Genomic DNA, 23,713 nt, shown 5'->3' with positions numbered 1-23,713 from the left:
AAGTTTGTGTGTATATAATATTGACCAAAATTCAGAGTACTGAAAAAAGAAGGCCGGGACGGGGCAAATTATCATTCGAGGGAAAGGAGGGCGCGCTGCAATTTTTATGGTCGCAAGGATTTCGTTCTGCAGACAGAGGTTTCCCTAAAATGGGCGCTTCCAATATTTCGGCTTCGTTCCATCTCCCGGCCTCATGTCGAATGTTAGCCCAGCTGTGGCTCCAGTAAAAAGTCATGATTTTTATACAAGAACGCCGAGTTTGAGTTCTTGCCACAGTCATGTACGTGCGATTTTGCCTTGCAATAATAATAGAGGCCTATTGTGCTTTTGCCACAAACATCTGTACACATCGCTAGACCTTTTCAATGTTACAAACTACATACACGTAGGCCTGGTCATTTTGAAATAAGACACCACCAGTGTAACACCACGTGATATCAGGAGGAAAACGATGGGAATGATTGGGTTGAAAACAAATCTTGCTCGATTATGCCTAACTACGAGTGCTTCTTGGCTTTGTGGTGAGAACAACAAAACAGACTCAAGAAAAACCGTCTGGCAAGCACTTTGGAACATACTTTATATATAAAAATTAAAGAAATGTCAATATTGATTATCTCACTTGTTGTCCTCCCATTAAAAACACTGGATTTCAGATAAAAATTAAAATGAAGTCACTCAACCGAGAAATGTATTATGCACCATAAAATGTCCAATTTATTTAAATTCTTTAAAACAAAAGTTATCGCACCTTCTTGAAAGAACTTTTGCAAACATGAAATTTTCTACAACAGATGACAGCACATGTACTAGTATCCGTGAAATCAATGAACACATGTACATAACAAAATTATACACATTACACGCATTTTGATGATATGTCTTTGAATCAAAAATAGATAGACTTGAAATGATCATTTTTTCTCTGTACAAAACTACAATTGTTTTCGAACTCTCCACTTCCAATACATTCGAGGAAAGCACTGTAAAAAATCCTGTTTTTCAACCTTTGGGCAACCTAAGCTCAATTGTGAAGGGGAAAAAAATGACAAATATCTAGTCAACATCACCTCCAGGGTCAAAGGTCGATACTAGTCACTTGCACAATTCTGTTTCACTATCACTATGCAAATATGTTGCCACTTGGTCAAAGGTCGATGTACACATACAGGTAGGTGTAAAACTTGCCTACTACACGCACACAGTAAGCTTGCGCAAGTACTGCAAATATGCCCTAACAAAGTCTTCTTGATTAAAATAATCTAGTACCTGAAACCATGAAAGTCACTGCCTCGTGATAGGCTACAGTACATGTATACAGGAACATAAACGAACTGATGACAACTATTGCAAAAATATTTTTCATTGATTCATAATTCACCACCTTCTCCCCCTTTCCAGAGTTGGAAGCAAACAAACGCACAACATCAAAAATACTATTGTACAGCCTTTCTGCATTTTCCCACCAGGTGTCATGCATTGCCGGTGGTGTTGAATATAAAAAAAGGGAAAACACCAACAATGAACATGGCAACAAATAGTTCTGTCTGAGAACACCTACATACTGCAAAACAGTAGCAGAAGGTCGACAAAATGCTGCGTTTGATGATGGCTCAGAAACATCCATGTGCACCTGGTCGGGTTAACAGACATGCGACACAACTGAACTGACTTATAATAATCAGCACAACTTGAACACAGACGTGTCACCGCACGTTCAAAAGAATCACACACTGGTCTCAAGCTGGTTTCTGTGTTCAGATCGTGGAATAAACAGCCCCCTCATCACTGACCCTAACAACCGTTAGCCTTTTCTTCAAATTCAACATTGCTGTTTTTAATTTCTCTGAGAAACAATTTGTGAAACCTTTAGCAATACTTTTAAAAAATGCTTAAATTGTAACCAAGCAAAAAATCTTTTTAATTAAGAATTACAATACGATAACACTTGAGCATGTAGTACGAAGCTAACTTTTTTCAAATTAAAAATGATGCTTTTTTTCCATTCTTCAATTTCCAAAGATGAGATCATTTTGAAATCTGAGTTCCAGTAAATTTGTGAATTTTGAGCATGATTTTAAGAAGCAAGAACTCAGAGACTTTCTAAGACACTTGTTATCATCCGAGTATCATTAATATAAGTTATAAAAATCTAGAATATCATTTTAATAGACTTATTTGATTGCTTTTGCTTATGCAGACATAAACTGGATGAGGTATATATTCCTTAATAATTTCCAAGTTTAAAATCTTAGCAGTATTTTTCACCATTTCTACTTAACATAAAATGTAGAATAAGAGGGGGTTAATATTTAATGTGAGGAAAATTCACATCTGATTTGGCACAGTCAGGCTTGATCTCTTTGAAATGGTGTGGTTCACGCCAGTTATCCACTTACTGCCGGATAAGGAAATAAAAATGTTTCAATTTGTAATTGTTTTACCCCTCCGTTTCCTCCAGGGCCTTGGGTTTGATATGTGGTCTAGTACCTGGTGTCCCACACACTAGGAGCTGGGGTTGTAGGGAGGTGGCTTCTCGTTTGAGTTGTACGGCTCCTTTAGACCAATCGAAGGGAAAAGACAACACAAAAAGCACAGTGTTCACAAGAGGCACAGAAAAGAACAGATGGTGAAAGCAACAAAAAGGCGTATTGCCTTGCAACGAAACTGTTACATATCAACAGGACTGCTAGGTGTTCACATAGGCTGTGTGGAAGGCAATCGAAATGAAAACAAAATTCCCCAGAATGGGTAAAATGGAAGTGCACAGGTGGCATGCTGACATCAAATTGTACAAAGGGTGGGTATTTACGTTTAATTTGAAAAAAAGTTTAGAAAACTCTCCCCTAAGTTTAAACGTACACATAAACATGTAAACATAACATCCTTACCACGGTGTCATTGAAAACTTTAAACACAACAAATTGTGTACAATGTAAATGGTTGTCACCAAGTTCCGGTGATATCACCTTTGATATGACCGAACAGTAAGACATTCTGAAAATTAGATTACATTATGCAGGCATCGCTCACAATAAAAGTGAATAAAAGATTATGTCAATCAAAACGTCCAACCTCTAAAAGGGGCGGTTCCGTTTAAACGTTTGGGAAAATCTGTAAACGGATTTGGAACTGTTTTCATTCAAACGTTTAGATGTGTAAACGTCCCATCCTTAAATTGTACCATGCTGTAAAAGGGAGTCCTTCCCAGGCATTCACATTCACACAAATATTTGAACCAGGTGATGGGGGCTACCCGTGTGTTGAAATAAAGGCGTTTGGGGGACCAAAAACATTATGAGGACAAAAGTTTGTCTTCACATATCAGTCCCAACTTCCTAAACAACAGAAATTGTCCCTGTAACAAGGGGGAAGGCCTTCCAAATGACCCATACATGTACTTAACTTACACATTTACCTCCCACACTTAGTGTGGTCATTCCTTTGTTTTTGTGCAATTAAGAAAACTGAGAGAAACTACTAATTTTTCTCAAACTGTAAACACAATTTTCAGCTAAATTTCTGTAAAATATTTCCTTGTCTGTTCCTCTTTCGTTAAGGACAAACAACCTTAAACCCAAAATATGTCTTAGTCTCTTTTTCAGAGTGGGAAATGTCCTGTGGATGTGGGTAAGTCCAAAGAATGTCTTCCCTTCCTGCAAGTTGTGGCCATCTTTTGTTCACAAACCCACAATACCTAAGTAAGGTTAGTGCACAAACAAGTTTGATGCAAACTATGGGACAGAGGCCCCCCCCACCTTTGTGTTGGTCATTGCTATACTGGTATCTCAAGAATTCTTTTCAGGCATCTAGGGGGAATTCATGTATGTTTACAATAGGTTAGAGTGTGTAAAGGGATTGGACTTGTTTGGGGGTATCCCTCTGTCCCATTTCATGTCTGGTATGCACAAACAACTTCTGTGGACGACAATCATCCTTACACTGAATAAGTGGGGACTAAAACTGTTGTGGGGACAGAGACGTCCTCACAACTCGCTCCTTATTTGCTTAACAATAAAAACTTCCACATTAAGCAAAGAGTGCCAACTCACACACATGCTGCCAGACTAAAATCTTAACACTTTATCAGTCAAACTAACTAGCTTCCTGAACAATGTGTTCTTGAATGAAAGTAAAACAAAACGTCAAGAAACGATAGCTTGAGGAAGTGAAAAGCCTGCAAAGTTGACAGGAAATGTAAAGCAAAAGGAAGCAATATATTCCAACATACATACATGTACTGGTACATTATATATAGCAGGAAAAAAGCTGATTAACTCGGGGAAAAACAGGCCAGCTTATTTATCTTACTGGCAGTTTGAATGGATAAGTGAATAGAATTTAAATATTTAAAGGGTCCCTATAAATGCTATCATTTTACTAAATTTTTTTAAATGCCCCCATTTCAATAAACTCTAAACTTTGTTTTGTCACGTTTGTTACATGTATTTTAAAAGATTTTAGATGGCTTTTTATTTTCATGCTGATGCAAACTTCCAGAGGCCTATTCATAAGCAAACCTGCGATATCAGCCCATGAAGAAATTTTCCACCTGGCACAAATTTTTCACAATTTGCCATCCTAAATTTGGTTTCCTTAGGGAATTTACTGCTGCATATTAGCCCTTGGCAATAAACCAGCAAGCAAACCTAAAAACAAAAATATTTTCACTGAGAACTTTAGCAGTTTATAATGTTCGCAGAAACACATGCAAACTAAACAGTTTCTTTCCTGACTGACATCATGGCAACAGCGCCCTCAGTTGTCCAGGAGAGACTAGCCATTTTTGAAATGATTAAAAAAGTGCAGTGCCAATACTTAAAAGCACAAAGGGGATGCCAAGTACATGAATACAGTTTGGAATGATTTACAATACTTGCCACTACCAGACCAAACACTTGATGCATTTGAATAAATATTTCTGCCAGAAATCTTCAACAATAACAGGCAGAAAATACTTCTGAATGCCGAATACCATAGTACACAGTACATGTAAACGACAAGTTAAACTTACCAAAAGTCTGAACGCGCATATGTGTGCATTTTGTGGAAAAGTTTGCTTTTTGTTACTTTTATGCTCTATTCACAGCTGCATGTGTATTTTGTACATGCTGAAAACATACAACTGTCCTGTGTCAATGCAAATAAAAAATGGACATTTTTATAAAAGAACTGTTGACTCTGTTTTGCCAAAAAAATTGGGAGAAAACTTGAAACAAAAAAATGTCCACAGAAAAAGAATTGCAATTTGTTACCCACTGTAAAAGTGCATGCATATTGCGTGTAATAATGTTCTGGAATACACAATGCATATATTGGACTTCATCGTTCAAAATATACAGTATTTGAATATAGAGTATTTGCAATTAATTGAATAAAGCATTTTACTTAGAGTTATGTACAAAAGATAACATACATTCAGAGAATAAAAGTAGTCAAAGACATTTCCACAAGCGATGAGTAGACACATAGATGAGTATTTGAGTATGAGTCATTGTGTGAGTATGCATGAACTCCCACTAGTTGAGTCACTCCCATGAACATGAGTAGTATACAAAGTACTGTAAGGACAAGTATTGGTACAATTGTGATTATGAGTACGACAGCAATATTGAATCGTATCCTAGCCATTAAGAGTTGTGGTGTAATCAGTCACAAGTCAAAAATCATCAAAAACAAGTCATGAACAAAGTCACAAGTTTTGAAGGTGTCACTAGACACCTTTCATTATTTGAACAGTTCGAGACTTGGAATGGGATGACTTAGGACATGTTTGTGACTGACGTGATCGATTTGATCTGATTTAAAGGCAGACCCCACTCTCAGTCTGGAAACAGACAGTATATATAAAAAAATACAAAAAATATGCCATCCAGTAAAAAGAATGACAGACGCTTTACATAGCGTTAAGATATAAATAGTAATATGCTTCAACATTAAAGTGAAAGATCGGTTGGAAAAATTATGCATCAGGATAAAAGTAAGAGAGCGCAGTAGAAAACTATTAAATAGAGCAAGAAACAGTAAAGCATGAGAACAGGTGAAAAAAGGAACCAGATAGAGAGTAATGGAAAGACCAGCACGACGAATGAAAAAACTGTCGTGTGGATTGTCCAACTAACTTCCCCAGTGAGAGAGACGCAATCATTTACTGGTACATGTACCTGGTTCACCTTGCTGGACATCGCCCCAGCTTGCTGCACGGGTAGGGCGGGTTGCATCCCCGCGGCGGCAACCTGCTGGTACGGTGGGGCCGGATTTGCTGCTGGGGCCGGTCCTGGGGGTGGCTGCGGGTAGCCCCCGGGGTACTGGCTGTAGGTGCCGGGGGCCACGTAGGGGTGCTGGGGCACCTCCGTGTTGACCAGGGTGCCGTAGGCTGTGGGTGAGGTGTACCCTTGCTGGACCACAAGGACTTGGCGACGACGGAGCTGGCGACGGCGCGCGATGGCGCAGCAGGTGGTCAGGATGATGAAGAGAAGCATCCCCCACATGAACCAAAACCCTGCAGGGGGGGAGGGGAAACCGGTTTCCAGGACGCTCTCAAATGTGACCATTCAAAAACTTAAATTCCACATACAGATGTACATGTAAACCATTAATATTTCAATGCCTGTCATACGGTCAAAAAAATGAATAAACTGCATAATAATACTGTCTACTCTCTCCTCTTTCCTGTTTTTCTTTTAAAATCCTCCATTCTTCATTTTTAATTTACATTTATCAGGACCTCTCGGATGCAAATCACACAGAGTATGAGATAAGGGTTTCATCCAGGATTAAAATACATACATTGTACAATGTATATGCTCATCCTTTATCAACCAAGGTTAAAAATAGCCAGCCCTCTTCCGGGAAATGTTTAGATACTGTCATACCTTGGTGATACTGAGGCCACACGTCTACTTCACCCAGTGTTTAGGAAGGAAATTTTTACGATTTTATGGCTGAGTCAATTCGAATCTGCTGGTCGGTACGACCGAATATTCAAATAGTCGACCTTCAATTTGATCAAATATCCGAATATTCGGTCGCACCCACTGGCAGATTGTTAGAGAACAAACCATGTACAAAATCAGTTGCAATAATGCACACAATTGCATAATAGCTTCTCACGTCTAGGAGTATCTCCAGCTATGATTTTTAAAGATTTAAGAGATGAACAATACTTCTTACCCTGCTGAAATTTGAATTTAATTTAAATTGTTTAATGAATAATTTACGGGTACTTTTTGATTCATTGTAAGATTTCTGTCGCTTTTCATTTAAATCTGCTTGAAACAAGCCTCTATGGTGCAATTTTTCTCATCTGAAATATAAGAAAATTTTCCCTTCCTTTTCATGAATTTTGCATTTGAATATTCAAATTCAGAGAATAATATTCCCATATTTGATAATCGATTGAATGTTCAGTTATTTGGCACAGCCCTAAATGATTTGTTCACCTGTGTTAAAGATTTACATAAGACCAGGGAGGGGGGAGGGACTTGCAATTTGTGAACAAATGACAACTGCCAGTCCAAATTTGTTTTTGCCTTTTGGAGAGCTGTTCAGGGCTGGGACAGTAACTGTCATTTATATGAATGAATTATATGAAAGCCATGGCATACATGGTTGGACCAGTTCAGCCATTTACAAGAATGCTCACTGGTGTCGACAATGGCATATTGCAACAGATTTATATTCTGGATAATCTCCAACTTCCAGCTATATGCACAAATGATTTTTTTTTTCATTTTACATGTATAACAGTTTCTGAGGAGTGTATTTGAAAGCCTGCACCAAACCCAATCAACTCTTTTCATTCAAATCACTTATTTTATCTGCTTTCCCGCTACGGTGAAAGGTTTACCATCAATGTCCATCACTAGCCCAAGTTTGTCTGGGACCACCATCAACTTTATTGTTTCAATTTCATATGTGCTTAGGGTTGAGATAAACCTGCTGGGCACAATCGGTCGATCAGCATGATCAAGCAAACATGCTGTGCTTTGAGTCAGTCTTGTACAAAAAAATTTCTAACTTTCTCCCCTTTTTGCTAAACCATCTTTTCAAACAATCTTCCAAACCTTCACGTCCATTCTGAGAGTAACTTACACCATTCCACGACGACCGAATAGCAGCAGTATACATGCATGTAGCTTATATCATAGTCGTAACAGCAACCCGTCGCACAGTAATTACCGTCTGAACAAATATCGGCCTGGAAAATAATTAAGGAGACCAGAAAGACGATCAAGAAATTTGTCGAACTGATAGCGTTGGTTGGTGCCAAATTTGAGAGCAATTACATACATGCATGCAGAATACTCTGGCTTCCACGGCCTTGTATTCTTGAAGATCAGTCTCAAAATCTGCAGTTTACTCTCCAATTTCCAGGTCGAAGTTCTCCAGCTGTAAACTATGGTACCTGATGAACAATAAGATTTCTTCCCAGAGGAATATTTTGAACGCTCATGAAAAGGAAGATAAAAAAAGTGGGAAGAGTGCTTGAAATTAATGACCGATCTGTATGTTTAATCAGATGACGCTATTTTGTTAACTGTACGCTGAGAACAAGTCTGGTAATATATCACAGCTGGCATTTGTTGTTTCCACAGTTTTTCAGCACCCAGCCCAGGATTTTGTCAAGAGGGCATTTATTCATTTTCAGAATTTAGACCAAAAATAATGTCAATTACAATACCGAAGATACTGCCCGATAAGACCTCAATTTGGCATGCTTTTAAATTACACCCGTAAACACGACAACAAATATTTATTATGTAAGAAAAAAGTGTTGAAAAAATTTTTGCATAGTTTCAGGACTTTCATACCCTGGAAGTTAGTTGCAATGTAATGTAGACATCATCCAACCTGGGCTAGGGCCTATACATGTATTCATGATATTATTTATTTCCTTCTTTACACAAAACAGTCACGCCCTAAATACTACGAGATTCCCAAGACGTTAGTGAGAGCATGGTGAGAGCAAGTCAAAAACAGCTGTAACTTGTATCATGATGGCATTTTATAAAAAAGAATATCATTACCGATTACTGACCATGCTGACATCTTGGGTCAAGACAAGAACAACGTTTTACTACTACTAGTGTCACTGTCAGTAACACTAAAACGGTGCTTTTTAATCGACATTAAGATTACTTACTGCCGCATATTGAAAATGACAAACAAGCCACGTGAGCACTGGGAGCAGAAGGAGCTTCATTCCTGGTGCCATTTTCACTTTCAAGATTCCGTGCACTGCAACTTAAAAGTTTAAAACTAACTCCTCCTTGTGTCCAAGTCCCAACGAGGAAATAACGCACCGTATGTACATGTACAACGTACCGTACCTTTAGCTAGCTTGGCGCACAAAATTGTACATTGGCCTAGTCTGGTTTCCAAATCGTATCTTCGTTGCATCTTTGCTGCGTGTATGCGGCTCTGGAGGCGATAGCTAGATCCAGTAATTCATTATCAGGTGACAAGTGACATCATGGGAAACGTTGGGCAACGCAACGGATGACGTCAAGAGGTAACTTATGATGCGCTAAAAATAAAATTGTCCAAACAGCAGGTGTTCGCCATTGCTCCTAGCATATACATGGAGAGCAAGGAAACAGCTAGCCGCGGATTATTTTTTGTTTATGGAGCTCCACGATGGGGATAGGCTCGCACTGTTTTGTGTACCTAACACACCCCATCCCAGGCACTCCGTGAAAAAACTTACCTGGTTGGAAATTCAGGAAAATAACCTGATTTAACTAGCAAATTAAGCGGTGATATGTGGCCTAATTTAATTCCATCCTGAACTATGCATAATCATTTTTGGTTTACTAGACATTCTCGAAATTAGAATACTAGAATTCCGAAAATTAAAGGAGTGTTTTTTTTAAACAAGGGAAATGTACAGTCATAAGGCAATGTCATGAGACCTTTTGGCCTTGCGATGAGGAGCCATTCAAAGAGGTTTAATTCATTTTTAAAAAAGTCACTCAATGGCTTGAAAGAGAGAACCACCAAAACAGGTGAAAATGAAAAAAGCTCAATCAAAACTATGATGAAAGGGAATCACTATTTTTCCAGAAGAAAAAAAAAGAAAAAAAAAAAGACCCACACTCCCACTGTTTATGGCTATCACTTCGTTGCTGATGATCGAGTGCTCCCCCCCCCGAAATCACCCCCCGGAAAATCCTGACTAAAGAGATGAAAAGCCCCAATTTTGTTAAGCTCTCCACTGATTTTATTTCATTGGTATACAAAACTGCTAGAGGAAACTTCACATATTTCTTGTATACAGTGTAGTATAATTAAGGTACACCAAATGTTTCCTATCAAGGTCAAAATAAACTGATCTACCAATTACATCGACATGGAAAATTAATTACCTTTCACAATTTGTGTTGCAGTTGGTGGATGGATAAATATCTGTGGTCGTTTCTTCAAACTACAACCTTGAAGCGTAATGCAAGAAATGTACATATACTTCCTTAGATTTTTATTACAAAAAACGGTCAGTGTTTACCTCATCGCACACTGGTTCAAAACAGGTGGTTATTGTCCATTTTTTAGTACTGACCTGTGAGGAATGTGAGATGGCATGACACAGAATTACTTCAATAATTAATATTCATTTGCCGTCTTTTGTACAAATCAAAGAGAAGTTTTCATCAACCCATACCTTATATGTATACGTGAGACGCTTTCATATCGGAATGACTGTGCACATCAAAACTTCAATCAGTATTTTAAGTTGGTTATTTGTAATATCTGAGCGTGTTTTCCACGATCATTTTTGTCTACAGAGTATAAAAAGTGCAGAATCATCACAAACGAGTTGAGAAAACTCTACTAATGCTGTTAAATCTAAGGCATACAATAATACTGCTGGCCATGTGTGCATCTAATGCACCATTTGCTTAAGTACAATTACCGATTACAAATTCTTATAAATCCAGCAAATACTTGGATGTGAATTATGCAAATGTTCAAATATTATCACTATAAGCTTACAGTTCATAACTACAAGATAAATTAGGCACTCACGTAATACGGTCGTTTCACAAAGGAGTTTGCAGCACGTTGACCGATCACACTGCGTGAAATCTGTTGACTAAATGCATGTTTGGAAAGGGTCGACAGATTTCGCGCACTGTGATTAGTCAACATGTTGCAAACTCTTGGAGGCGCACTATTGTGAATTGCCAGTGTTGAAACATTAAAAAAAACTCAGTTTTTAGAGCATATATTCCAATGTCTGCTATTATATTACTGTTTTATAATTAAATTTGGCCACTTTCAACAACAGAAAACATTTTTAAACAGCTTTATTCAAAATTGACGAAGCTTCAAGTTGAAGATGACGTCAGCATGCTGGAATAAACACTTACTTAACTACATGTATATTTCTCCGGTGGTGTATTCACACATAGCGGTCAGGTCGCAAAGCTGGTAAAAGTAACCAACATTAATTTATCTCATGGAACAAACTGGGGTATCAGACCCAAAACATGTAACAGTTCGGTTTCTTGGTTCTGAACCTCTTCAATACACATGTACAACAAAACAGGTATACACTAGGTGTGGCTTACAACAGACTAAAGATACTCAAAAGTTTGAAAAATGAAAAAAAAAGACAAATGACAGATATAAAAAAGTATACATAAGAGGAAAATAATTTTGTATGAACTTTACTGATCAAGAAATGAGAAGATCACCAAAAGCAAAGCACTGACCATTCTTATATCCAAACAGATTTGAAGGAAACTTATTTTGTAAGACTTGGTCAATAAATTTATTCGTTTTTCAATCCTGACTATGCACGTCATTGCACTCATTTGCCTATCCCTAGAGCCCAATGACTACATTTTCCACACTAACGGTAGTATGGTTCCATGAGAAATGCCAGACAGTCCTCGTCCGAGTTGATCAAGATGCCTTCCGTGTCCAGCACCTCGCCGTCTCTAGTGACGCACCAGCATGAGCCTGCAGTGAACAGAGAAAATGCGATAAGTAAACTCAATCATGAGCAAATTTCGCCCGTCAAGTTGGCAGATTCAAGCTGGCGTTAATCTCTGGTTTCCTCCGCTTGAAATGACCAAGGATATTTCAACTTGCCCAACGGATGGGATGCCAAACCTTCACAGGATGCTCCCTAGCTAATGTTGGTACATGTATCCGTTTTATACTCATGGGTGGAGACAGGCAGGCAGGGGTTAAATGGCTTGCCCGAAGACACAGTATAACGGCCAGCAGCTGGATTCAAACCCCTGACCCTCCAGTCATGAGTCACAAACCCTAATCACTAGGCAACACCTGCTCCAAAGAATACAAGAGCAACTTATCAGAACACCCAATACATTCCATGATCTTACAGCTGACAAAAACATTTTTTCCTGCACTTTTCAATGAAAAAAAGAACCTACATCTTTCACCACTTCAGGGAGACAAAGCCTGATGTTCAGATTGTCTGTTTTACCATGCTACAATGTCACAGATCCAATCAGCTGGCAAAAGCCAAATGAATCCTATTTTTTTTCACCTATTCGCAATAGGCAAATCAACTATCATTTACCAAAGTATTCACATTGCTCATCAAGCATGGAATACAAATACATACCTGTAGAACTGGAACACTGCATGGGTTTGTAGAAGCCCTTTTCGTCACACTGTGGAGCAGTCTGGCCGACCATGCGCATCTTTGAGGGCATCAAATACTTCTCTCGCGCAGTTTCACAAGGTCTCACTGACAAATTTAGAACAAACAAGCAGAGATCAAAAGAAAGACAACAGTCACGTTCTTCCAAAAGGCGCATGCTAACTATATGACAGTCTGTAGGTGAATACGAAAGATCGTTTTTTCCTAGTATTGATGTTTGAGTGGGCCATGGCCAATCTTGCAACTTTTCAGAAAGGGGTACGGGGGCTTTTGGTCAATTCCTTACCTCGACGGTGCTGTGGACACTCCCCTTCAAACTTCGTTTTGATGAAGTCTTGGTTCCTTGTGCACTTGATATATTTCAAGGAGCACTCGTTGCCGTATGTCACTCCGTCAGTACCACACACGGGGTCGTACATCTTGTTACAGGCAATAGGACACTGCTCTTCTGTAGTGCCAAAAGGAAAAAAAATGGCATTAAGTCGCTGAAGTTGAGTAAGTCCATCTAGCTAGATGTAAGTACTGAGAAAATCTGGTTTCCATGTAATGATCTACCTGTAGATTTGAACTCCCAAGACAATGGGTGCAAGACACTGATATTGTATCAACTTGGTTTATGTAACCCAGTTTGTGAAGTAATTCTTTTTAATATATAAAACAAAAGTGTGTAATTTTAAAATGGTGATTTTCCTGTAACCTTTTTCCTTTAATAGTTGCACAGTTGGACTGAAAGCAAGAGAAACAAAAACTTGTTTTTCTTTCAAACCAACAGGTGTCTTGGATCACGCACGGACATCAGATAAATTCTTGTTCAGTTCTGCACAGTGATCACTCATTCCGTACAGGAATGTGCGACATCGCGCCCTCTTCTGGCTGCGCACAGGGCCGTTAGACGTACCTTCCACGGGCTTCATGCACTGTTTGCCGCAGCCATTGGAGCAGCACTTGAAGGTGCCCTTGCAGTCACTGTCGCCAGAGCAATCCTCCAAGCAGATGCCTGCCATGTCTGGCGACACTGGGGGACATGCCTTCTCCTTGTTCTCTGAGGGAATTGAAACAATCCGAAGAGTACACACAAGAAAAAAAATGTGCATCTTATTTCTGCAAGGAGGAGGAAATGAGAATAGTGCTTCGGTTGCGTCACTTTAGACTGGTTGCTGTCTACCTAATAAGTGGCCACACACGAATATTTACCAGGATATGGAAAAATTCACAGAAGCCAACTAGAAATTGCATATTTAAACTGCAAACAGATTGGTGTCATTGGCTGCTCATGCGAACACTGAATAAAAATGTGAAAGGTCGACCAGCCATTGTGACATTAAGCCTGAGTGAATACGAGACAGATTTTGGCTGCCACTGATACCAAGCACCAACCACTTGACTACTCATGGGGAACAGACAAAATGGACACGAGCAACAGTAGTCAAGCTGAGCCAAAGCACAGGACACTTGATTCTCAGGTTTGTACATGTAGCAACATACCTCTCCTCACCACGGTGTGTTCACCTTGTGATTCCTGGTCATATTTGTGATCAGGATGGAAGTGTTTCCGTTTAGCTCCAACTTCCTAGAATAACAGAAAAAAGCAGCATCTTATTCATGTTATTCGGAATCTGAATCATATAGTCAGCAAAGCCTCCATCAGGAAACATTACATCAACTATTCCTCTATGATTACACTAGTAGGAGCGTAGCGGACAATGACCCCACAGTTCTGGGTGTACTTATCACGCTTACATGTAATTAGGGTTAGGGGACACTGACCTACTTCAACCATGCATGTCTACCATGCCTACCATTCAGATTGTGTCTACTGTCATGATTGTTGTAACGTTTGTTATTATTATTATTTATTTATGCCAATAGTACATCACAAACAAGATGGGCATAGAAGCGACAAAAGAAACAAAAAATCACTGTGGTCACAGACCCCCCTCCCCAGTCCCTACATCATGTTGCGAAAAATTAACAGGATATTAAAAATAACTAAATACACATATAATGCACTGAACATGTTCTACAAGTGTCTTGGCCTATGACTAACGACAGTAACGTCTGTGACCGTATAGTCACCAGGTCCCTCATTTTGCCACTTAGGCCTACCGAGTACTGTGATAACAGACTTGACATGGGTTGGGACTAGTCCAAGTACATGTAGCTTGGACTCTAGGAATCGCCTTTACACTTGAACATCTGGACATGGTTGCACGATATGTCCAATGCGAAAAGGCAATTCGGAGAGTCCAACATGTCCAAGTTACTCGGACAAGGCGAATATAGGGTCACAAACCTACCTCCTATCCTGCGGTTTGATAAATTGCCCAGCAAAGGGCCTTGGCATTTAAACTTTATAAAACTAAAGCCTGCTTTGAGGTAAGCCCAACAAAATTTTATTTTAACACTGACTTACTACCATGACGACCATCACGATCGTGGCAAACAAGACGCAGAATCTTTTCATGTTTGGCAGATCAGGCATGTGAAGTGACGGCTTTTCTGCAGTGTATGCTTGCTCTGCCCTGCCTAACGTAAGACCTTCTCCCGGTCCCCAATGCTCCAAATGGACAAAAGTTGAAGAAGTACTGTTCGCAAGTCAAGGGACAAGCACTGAAGCAGACAGGGGAAAGATTTTGATAAGTTTGGCTTCAGTACTTGACAAATTACTTCCCGACAATGCAAACAGGATATGACCAATAATCGTTGATGACAATTCAGTCCGTCACATCAGCGGTGAGCATCAGACGAGGAGTCACTAAGTTGGCATTGCGTTAGTGACGACTGACGGTAGTGCAGTGACGCGTCACTAGTGCTAGCACCGACAACTTCACAAGTCTCATCGACATTTCGACGAACAAGGAGCCAGTCTAAATAAGTAGTCTGGTTACCATTCATGCCTTTCTGAATCCCCTTGCAAATCCCATTCATGGCACTAGATCAAGACTAACGTGTTTTCCGTACACAACGGGCATGAACGACGCTTCGCGTTATTCGGCACGTGGATTTGTCGCGCAGAATTATTGAGATATATTCGAATTATTACTTAGTGTAGAGGAGCAGAGGTATTGTGAATGTTTGTCTGTATATTTCTCATTCAGGTAGGTCGCTTGTTTTTCCACGCTGTTTTGACGAACTGTGACAGAAGGCATTCTTATCAATTCCACTATCACTGAGCATTAACCCTCCTTTGGTTTTACAGCAAAAATAGGCCTGTGCACGAGTACCCACAGTTACTTTTGTGCATGTATTTTCTACATCATGACAAACATGCACAGGTTCAGTGTGTACACGGTTAGATGCCAGCACAAACTGACACAGGGTCTTTTGTGCAGTCCTCTTCTCTGCATTTGGTTTACTGCACAATTATGCACATGAAACAGTGAAGCACAGTTCCTGCACAGCACAAAAGTGCAATCTGATATTCCTGTGAGGGACTGTTGATGCAGTGCACAACACAACTCAGCTGTCATGGCTGTGCCTCTTTGAGGTGTTTACCAAGTGACCCAAAGAGTGACTTCAGCATAGGAGGGTTAATGAAGACTCATTTACAATGGCACATGACCAGATGACTTGCTCTAACTTCTAAGACTATGCCTAGATCTACACGCTGACCCCTGGGCCCTGACTGGGGTTTGCGGAAGTGCGGCAGATGACGAACCTGGGCCCACATCTGACATCTAGGGGCCGGGTAGACAAGTAGACCTATGACCTTATTGTCAGTACTATATATACTGCCAGAGCTATAGAGTGCTAGTGCTAGTTCTTCTAGTAGTAGTTGACCTAGTGTGTTTGTTGTGCCCCAACTTTAGCATAAGCCCCAACTATAGTTGGGACAGTCCCAACTGTAGTGCTGCAGTTGGGCTGGCCCAACTATTGTTGATCAATGCCTGTGGAAAATGTCTAAACATTATCCAAGTCAATGTGTCTCACACGTGACACAATTCATTTAAAATGTGGCACTTCATCTGTTCATCTAGCCCTATGACCAATGACATGACATTTGTAAACAATATGACTTTGGCACATGCTGGTCACATCATGCATACTGGACCCCTCTGCTGTAGTTGGGCCGGCCCAACTGTAGCACTATAGTTGGGACGGGCCCAACCATAGTTGGGACAGGCTCAATTATAGTTGGGACTGATGCTATAGTTGGGGTATAACATGTTTACGTATAACTTAATAAAGGGTCACTAGATGAGGTTGGGCACAATTTGTGACGGTGTCAGTTGTTAAGCCCTGTTCCGTAAAAATGAACAGCTATTTCCCTGCATGTGGATTCCAAATTGACATTATTATACATCTTGCAAGAGCAAGGCTGAATACAAAGCCTTTACTTGACATTGTTAGGTGTAAGTTATTTTTACAGAGCAAATGACCTACTCTACAGGTCATGACAGATGTTAAAAGTTACCATGGTTACCCATGTAACGTTGTGTAACAAGGACACTGTCACAAATTGTGCCCCAACCTCATGGAATGACTCTTAAGGTTAAACTCAAACGATTGCATTGCATGATGTTAAAATATTTGGTATGTTTGCACATGATTGGTGGTACTATATGGAGGCTACGGCTACAGGCATGAAGTAGCGGCCATGGGGGGATATAATATTTTCCCTCATTAGGCCTAGTGCTGGTCCCTATATGGCGTGCAGAATTGACATTTACCACGAGACAGAGATATCTCTAAGTTTATGCATTGAACCTGGCTCCCAGTACTTTGAAAGCAGTGTTCGCAGGCAAGGTGGAATCTAAAACATTGTAGATTGTAAACAGTGTAGATTGGCAATGGTTAGGGGCCTGTGTGTGGTTGTACGATGCTGTAACTATGGAATTTTTTTCCCACTAGCACCCTTATTGGTAAGTATAATATCATGCAAACTTCAACTTTTTTAGGATCATCATTATAAAGAGCACTGCCTGTCAGTCCTTTTGTCTGAGACTGACACTGTCCAGTTTTGAACAGCGCTACAGTAAAAAAACAGCTTGGATGTTTGACACAAATGACAGGGTTGTGCTTTATTTTCTCCGTATTTTGATATGTTCCATGCATGAACTTTAAGACCTCATTTCTGTATATTGTAAGTTTAATTTCTTCCGGAAATACTTGTCACTTTCACTCTCTAGTTGAACTGCACTGAATATTGTCATACCTTTTTCTGCAGAACAAAAAGTTCAGACTGTGGTGAAATGAGCTACCAAGGGGGCGGGGGGAACTGGAGAGGGGGAGGTGGCTATCGTGGGGGAGGGGGTGGCAGGGGTAGCAACAGAGGGGGAAGGGGTGGTGGCAGAGGGGGTGGGGGGTTCCGAGGAGGGCGTGGTGGCAGGGGAGGTGGACGAGGGGGATTTGGGCAAAGCTTTGGACCACCAGAGGAAGTAGTAGGTGAGTAGTCATTCTGGACATTTTCAGTCTGTGTGTGTGTCTTTCTTAACCTTCATTATGTCCCAGACTTTGTTCATTGTCTCAACCATGTCAACTTTGCCTTGTGCCCTCATGGGTCAGCCTAACTTGGCCTTTCACCAGCTGTAAATGTATTTCTTTACATAGTTGAGTTGATTAACCCTAACCCCAAGGGGTATTTGCCAAGGAACCTGCTAAATGCACCAAACCTCAAATGGGTACCCTGCTAAATGCACCAGTATGCACTGGTGCATATTGGTGCATTGTGCAGTGAACTAATTTAGGTCGCTCTCGGTACCACTAGCTACCCTGCTAAATGCACCGGATTGCACCAGTGCATTCTGGTGCACTAGTTGCTAGGGCGTAAACACCAAGCCTGCTAAATGCACCAGAATGCATACCACCAGAAGACTTGTGTTGTCTGCTAAATGCACCAACTTGCAACAATTTTTACCGCTGGTGCATTCTGGTGCATTTAGAAGGGTTAGTGTTAAACTGTTTCATCTATTAGTATGTTCCGCTCGTTTCCCTTGTTCATATCTTTCAACAGCTTAGTTCTGGCAATTTTATTTCATGGCATCTTTTTTCCCAAGTTGCGCAAGATAACCCACTTTAGGCATTCCCTACTTTGTCAGTCAAGCCATAGTTGGGCTTGTTCCAAGTATCTGTAGGCACTGGACAGAGTTGCGTCAGTGAACAAAGTTTGGGCCAAAACAGCATCAAGCTCCATAGTTTCTTGGACCTCTACTACCTGACTTAATCTGCTTCTGGAGCAGCAGAACCTACAGTATCATTTTTGGTTGAAGATAGGAATCTGTTAGTCTGGGCTGATCAAACATTCTGAAGGAGAAGGTAGAAATGTATTGTGCATCATCAGTAACCTAGCCTGCTGTAAACTAATTTCCTCAATTGGACATTTTAGTGGTTGTGAAGCCAGAGAGATTCAGGTAGAAAGGATCGCTGACTTAATCCAATCACTCAGCTTCCTCTTTTTTCGAACCCGTCTAGAGGTAGGCTCTTACTTGCATCCTTGCCAGGACGACATGGTAGTGAAGGGAACCCATGAAAAGATCCCTTACTTCAATGCGCCCATCTTCCTCGGCAACAAGGAGCAGATCGGGAAGGTGGACGAGATCTTCGGACATCTCACCGACTATGTATCCTTGTTTTGTCTTACCCCTTGACCCTCAGAGAGCCAACAGGATCATTTATTTACAGAAAAAAGTGCACTAGACATTTTTCTCAAAGCATGATATTCAGAAGTCTTAACCTTGTAGCAAGATGCAAAAGTGTGTAGCATGTTCCAATGTGAAAGAGACTTTTTTGGAAAGTTGTCCCATTGTTGGCTTGTCCATTCCACAGTACAAAAATATTGCTGCCTTGACTTTACACTACAGTACTTTTCAGTCAAGATGTCAGAGAACATGAAAGTGTCTTCATTCAGCAAAGAACAGAAGGTAAAGTGTTATTGTTGCTGTGATCAAGTCTATTTTAATCCATAAACTTAAGTACCATCTTTGTCTCGTCAGAATTTTGAAATAAGAATTAGGAATGAGGATTTTCTTCTATGTTTTGGTCAGTTCTCCAATTTCATCGTTTTATTTTTCAAAATTTTTCCTTTAGCTTTACATTGATCCCATGAAGCTCCTGCCATTGCAGCGCTTCCTTCCAAAGCCCCCCGGCTCAGTCCAGAAAAGGGGCGGTCCTCGGGGACGGGGGCAGGGAAGAGGGGGCGGAGCGAGGGGCAGAGGTAGGTGTATGTCAGAACGTATGGAAAGAGATGAGCAACGGTTCATTTGCCTGTGTCCTTTGGTGACTGAAAAGTTTGTAGAAATTGAAATTGGGAACAAATACTGTGGGTATTTCTGAAATGAAATTTTTGGTCGTTTGAGACTTGCAACTGAAAAAGTTTCTGAAAACTATTCCTGCATGGCAGGAAACAAAACTCTCCCCCACCAAAGAAGAATTCCCCGGAAAAACCCTGGCAACACCCATCTTGCTATGTAATGAATGTCATTTGTGATCAGCAGCTATGGCCTAATTGGTCAGTATGTGGTAAAGAAATTAATGGGGTAGTGTGTTTGACCTTGTTGCATATAATATAAGTTGTGTCTTTTAGTTAGACGGGGTCCTTTTGATTGATATTTCCTCCAGGGGGTCGAGGAGGTGGTGGTGGATTCCGTGGGTGGGGCGGAGGAGGCGACAGAGGATTCCGAGGAGGGCGGGGAAGAGGCAGTTTTTCTAGGGGTAAGCGTGTTTAACAGTTTTAAGATTTCCTATTAACTTTCTATGGTCCTCGACATAAACTGCCAATTTTAAGCTTGCAATTTTCCTGTTGCTTTTTGGAATATATTACAAACTAAAGAATACAATAGATGCGGGAAAATGGGATACCATTCTGCTTGGAAGATTTTCTACGCTTTGGTTTTTTCTGTAAGAGCTCAACTACCGCTTTATTATCTGAAGCACCATTTCAGATGCACCAGATATTCAGATTGACAAAGGGATGGCAAAATATTTCTTGTTAGGTCACCAAAATGTAGGATTGCAGAACTTGTATTTTTTTTTGTTTAAACAAATTGCCCTTTTCTCATTTTGTTTTCATCAACCGAAGGTTTCAACCGAGGTGGACGATGACCACTGTGAATTAGAGGTGGATGACCTATGTCAGATGAAGACTACTCCGGGGCAGATCAAGGGGTATAGAGGGTCGCTGTATGTGTACCACAGCATATCCATGTTTTACTTTACACATGGCTGAGAAATTGAATTCTGTTACAGTGTACTTGATTTAACTGTTAACAATTGTTGAATAATTGTAAGTTTTCTTCCTCATGTAGTTTAACTTTTATTTAGTCAAAATTTTATACATCAGTCTGCACAAAAACTCTTATGTCATCTGTTTTGAGCTTGAAAATTTCCCCGGGTTGAATTTGATGTTGATCCAGTATCAAGTCAACTGCCCACTGTCTAGTGAAAAATAATTGTCCTGCATACAGATTTATAAGAAAAGAACTTTCAGACAGACTTTCAGACAATTAATTAAATAAAAGTAAGCGCAACAAATATGCATGGTCTAGCAGAAGACTTTAATTATAATTAAATTTGCCCAATTGATGTGTAGGAATTCGGCCATTATCTCTTGCATTTTAAAGCGGCACTTTTAACATTGATTCGTAAACCACTTATGAGTTTGTTGTCAATCAATGTTTGGTGTTGGCACTCTGCATCAGGTATCCTTCTTTTGAGTTCAAGTAGTGTCGCTCAGCGATATCTAACAGTGGTTAAATGCTAAACCACTTGTCGCTTGTCTTGAAACTGACACAAATCCTACAGAATCTTCTACGCCACTGTTGTAACAAGGGAATTTGTCAAGTTCCAAAGACATTGTTACGAAGGTGGTGGACCATAACAAGAGGTGCTTTCATTGCACCCCGTACTCATAAAGAAACATCAAAGCCCCTTTAAGTTATACGGATTATGTTGCACATCTCAGTCTTCCAAATTCTCAGATCTTTTCAATGGATTCTGAATGTATATAACGGTTTTGCCCGTACCCAACGTATATTAATAAGCTAATAAGTCAATTAATCTTCACCGCACACGAGCCAAACGGCGCCAAAAACCGAGTCTCCGCGTTTTGACACTGGTTAGAAATTTATCCATGAACACGACAGCGGTGTAAATGAATACAGTTTTGAGTGGCATTGTAAGTATCTTCCTGAAACTGTACTTGTAACTTCCTGTCATAACCTGAGCCCGGTACCAGCTTTTAGGAGAAACACGCTTCATGGCAAACGTACCTTGACTTTCCAATTCTCTGCCACCAGAAATCTCAGGCTGGAGATGCCAGGCTTGGCGGTTTTCCCAGGTAGTGGTGGTAGACCCGATACACACCAAGGGCCCCGTCCAGCGACAATTCTGCTTTCAGACCGGTATATAATCTGTAATTGGCAAAACACCCCACTTCAAACAAACAGGAAAAATGCTTATTTCTCCAGTGTTCAAGACACCATACAAAACTAAAGCTCATTTCCTCTTCTTTCGTTTTCCTTTCAACTTTCATCGTTTTTTTAAGTGGTGACTTTTGCAGATGATCACCTCGTCAAAGAGTTATGAGACTCATCGTCATTTTGAAAATATAGCAATTTGGGTGGTCCCGTTTGGTCCATTTCAGAAATACCCGACAGTCCTGTTGGTGGATTCCTTCCTCTTTTTTCTTTTTTTTTACAAACCATCCAGTCCACATGCCACAGAATGCTCTGATAACAGAGAATTTGCCAGCCTACAAATTGTGATTCTGTCGACGTTTGTGCAGGCAAATTTAGGCCTACTGATATTGAAGGGCCTGCAACATAGGTTTATCAGTCATTCGCCCTATATTAAAGTTCCCTGTCGGTATATGCATGTTCATTTGTTTTGTTTTGTTCTTTTGTTTCTGTTGTTTAGTCACGAACTGGCATATTTTGCCAGTGATTCTAATTTTTTCCCCCCTGCATTTCCAAGTCAGCGAGTTTCCGGAAATCAGACTCTGATCTTTCTGCCCACCAAGCCCTCCGAGTCGAGTTCCAAATCCGTAAAATCTACTTAGAGTTCAATACCAGCTTGCAAAATAGCTGTGGCTGACAACGAGTGGGCCTGTATGCACCTGAATGAAGGGGTGATTTTTGTCCGGTTTCGGAGAATAGAGCCCAGCACTGGCTTGGGACGAGCCTCGATTATATCACTCCGAAAGTGAGAACAAGTTGACTTGTTTGGAGTGTGGGTATTGCCCGGATCATAAAGAAGAGGACTTGGGTCAGGTTACCATTCCAGAGCATAGCCAAGAAGGTGGGGTGGGGGACAAGGGGGCATCTGCCTAATCCTGGGAAACTCTTTTGCGCCCCGGCCTCCATCCCACGGAGGTTTTTTTTTAGGGGGGGGCGTCGTCACGGCATCTGTAGTTTGTTGATACGCGTTTCATGAAAGAACTGTCCATCTGCCAGGGGAGTAGAAGGGGGCAACTGTCCTTGCCCCGGAATAATTGCCCCTCTTTCCCCTTATCTATGAGAAGACCCTGGACTGCGCCTCTGTTCCAGACAAGCTGAAAAAAGTAGACTTAGCCATCAGGATGATCATCCGTTAGTCTAAGGGACAGTGCGCCCGGGTTTCATGATTTCAATTCACCCAGTTTAGTTTACTTGATGGGCAAGTGTACCGTGACAGAAATAAGTTGTTGGAATTCCGTAAGAGGTATTTGGCCTTATAAATATACGTCATCTTGAAATAATTAAAACCAGTATCCGGATGGCCCTGATATGTGCAACACTTCATAAACTTCTCTTTGTTCTAAAGAGGCCTATACTTATAACTTCTCAGAATTTGTTTCACTCGCAAGTTTCATTTTGACTTCTGACCGAGTATACGGGTTTTGTGACTGACTACCGTCTAGATTTGGTACCAAGTTGGAGACTGATTTGGTTTCAAGTTAGTATCTCTGCGATCCAGGCGGGTGTACCCCTCTTTCTACCTTCGGGGACGTTGATTGTCCCGCCCCCAACTTGCAGATGGTCGGCCATTCACAAGTGGAGGTCTTGCACAAGAGCCACAGTACAGCGATGAATTTCGACCAAAGTTATGGAAAACACGAATATCAAACGACTTGTCAAGTTTAACTGTCTAGATAGATGATGA

The 23,713-nt window shown here is 40.6% G+C and overlaps 3 protein-coding genes across 4 annotated transcripts; 1 reads left to right on the top strand and 2 right to left on the bottom strand.

The window, feature by feature from the left end:
* Positions 1 to 692: 692 nt before the first annotated feature.
* On the bottom strand, positions 693 to 9,332 carry LOC110977535 (uncharacterized). Its single transcript, XM_022231772.2, has 4 exons — positions 9,146 to 9,332; positions 8,095 to 8,200; positions 6,165 to 6,502; positions 693 to 2,556 (listed from the first exon to the last, which is right to left on the bottom strand). The coding sequence occupies exons 1-4, from the start codon at positions 9,215 to 9,217 to the stop codon at positions 2,506 to 2,508; spliced, it is 567 nt and encodes a 188-aa protein (XP_022087464.2). The 5' UTR covers positions 9,218 to 9,332; the 3' UTR covers positions 693 to 2,505.
* An 867-nt stretch (positions 9,333 to 10,199) lies between these two features.
* Positions 10,200 to 15,455, bottom strand: LOC110977528 (agrin-like). The gene is made up of 6 exons (XM_022231760.2): positions 15,051 to 15,455; positions 14,123 to 14,207; positions 13,536 to 13,679; positions 12,924 to 13,085; positions 12,599 to 12,724; positions 10,200 to 11,964 (listed from the first exon to the last, which is right to left on the bottom strand). The coding sequence occupies exons 1-6, from the start codon at positions 15,117 to 15,119 to the stop codon at positions 11,855 to 11,857; spliced, it is 696 nt and encodes a 231-aa protein (XP_022087452.1). The 5' UTR covers positions 15,120 to 15,455; the 3' UTR covers positions 10,200 to 11,854.
* Positions 15,456 to 15,577: 122 nt separating this feature from the next.
* Positions 15,578 to 22,447, top strand: gar1 (GAR1 ribonucleoprotein). Of its 2 annotated transcripts, none has more exons than XM_087149208.1 (7): positions 15,578 to 15,699; positions 17,805 to 18,022; positions 19,049 to 19,197; positions 19,438 to 19,497; positions 19,664 to 19,790; positions 20,195 to 20,287; positions 20,655 to 22,447. In XM_087149208.1, exons 2-7 carry the CDS (start codon positions 17,830 to 17,832, stop codon positions 20,675 to 20,677), a joined length of 645 nt encoding a protein of 214 aa, XP_087005334.1. In that variant the 5' UTR covers positions 15,578 to 15,699; positions 17,805 to 17,829; the 3' UTR covers positions 20,678 to 22,447. The 2 variants fall into 2 exon arrangements, with proteins under 2 accessions (XP_087005334.1, XP_022087457.1); XM_022231765.2 differs by having other exon boundaries at positions 15,578 to 15,735.
* The last annotated feature ends 1,266 nt before the right edge of the window (positions 22,448 to 23,713 follow it).

Source organism: Acanthaster planci, linkage group LG19 (assembly GCF_054643075.1).
Source record: "Acanthaster planci isolate LZ-2023a linkage group LG19, COTS_SCS, whole genome shotgun sequence".
NCBI classification, from domain to species: domain Eukaryota; kingdom Metazoa; phylum Echinodermata; class Asteroidea; order Valvatida; family Acanthasteridae; genus Acanthaster; species Acanthaster planci.
The sequence above is the reverse complement of the archived record's forward strand: the minus strand, read 5'-3'. Positions and strand labels throughout refer to the sequence as shown.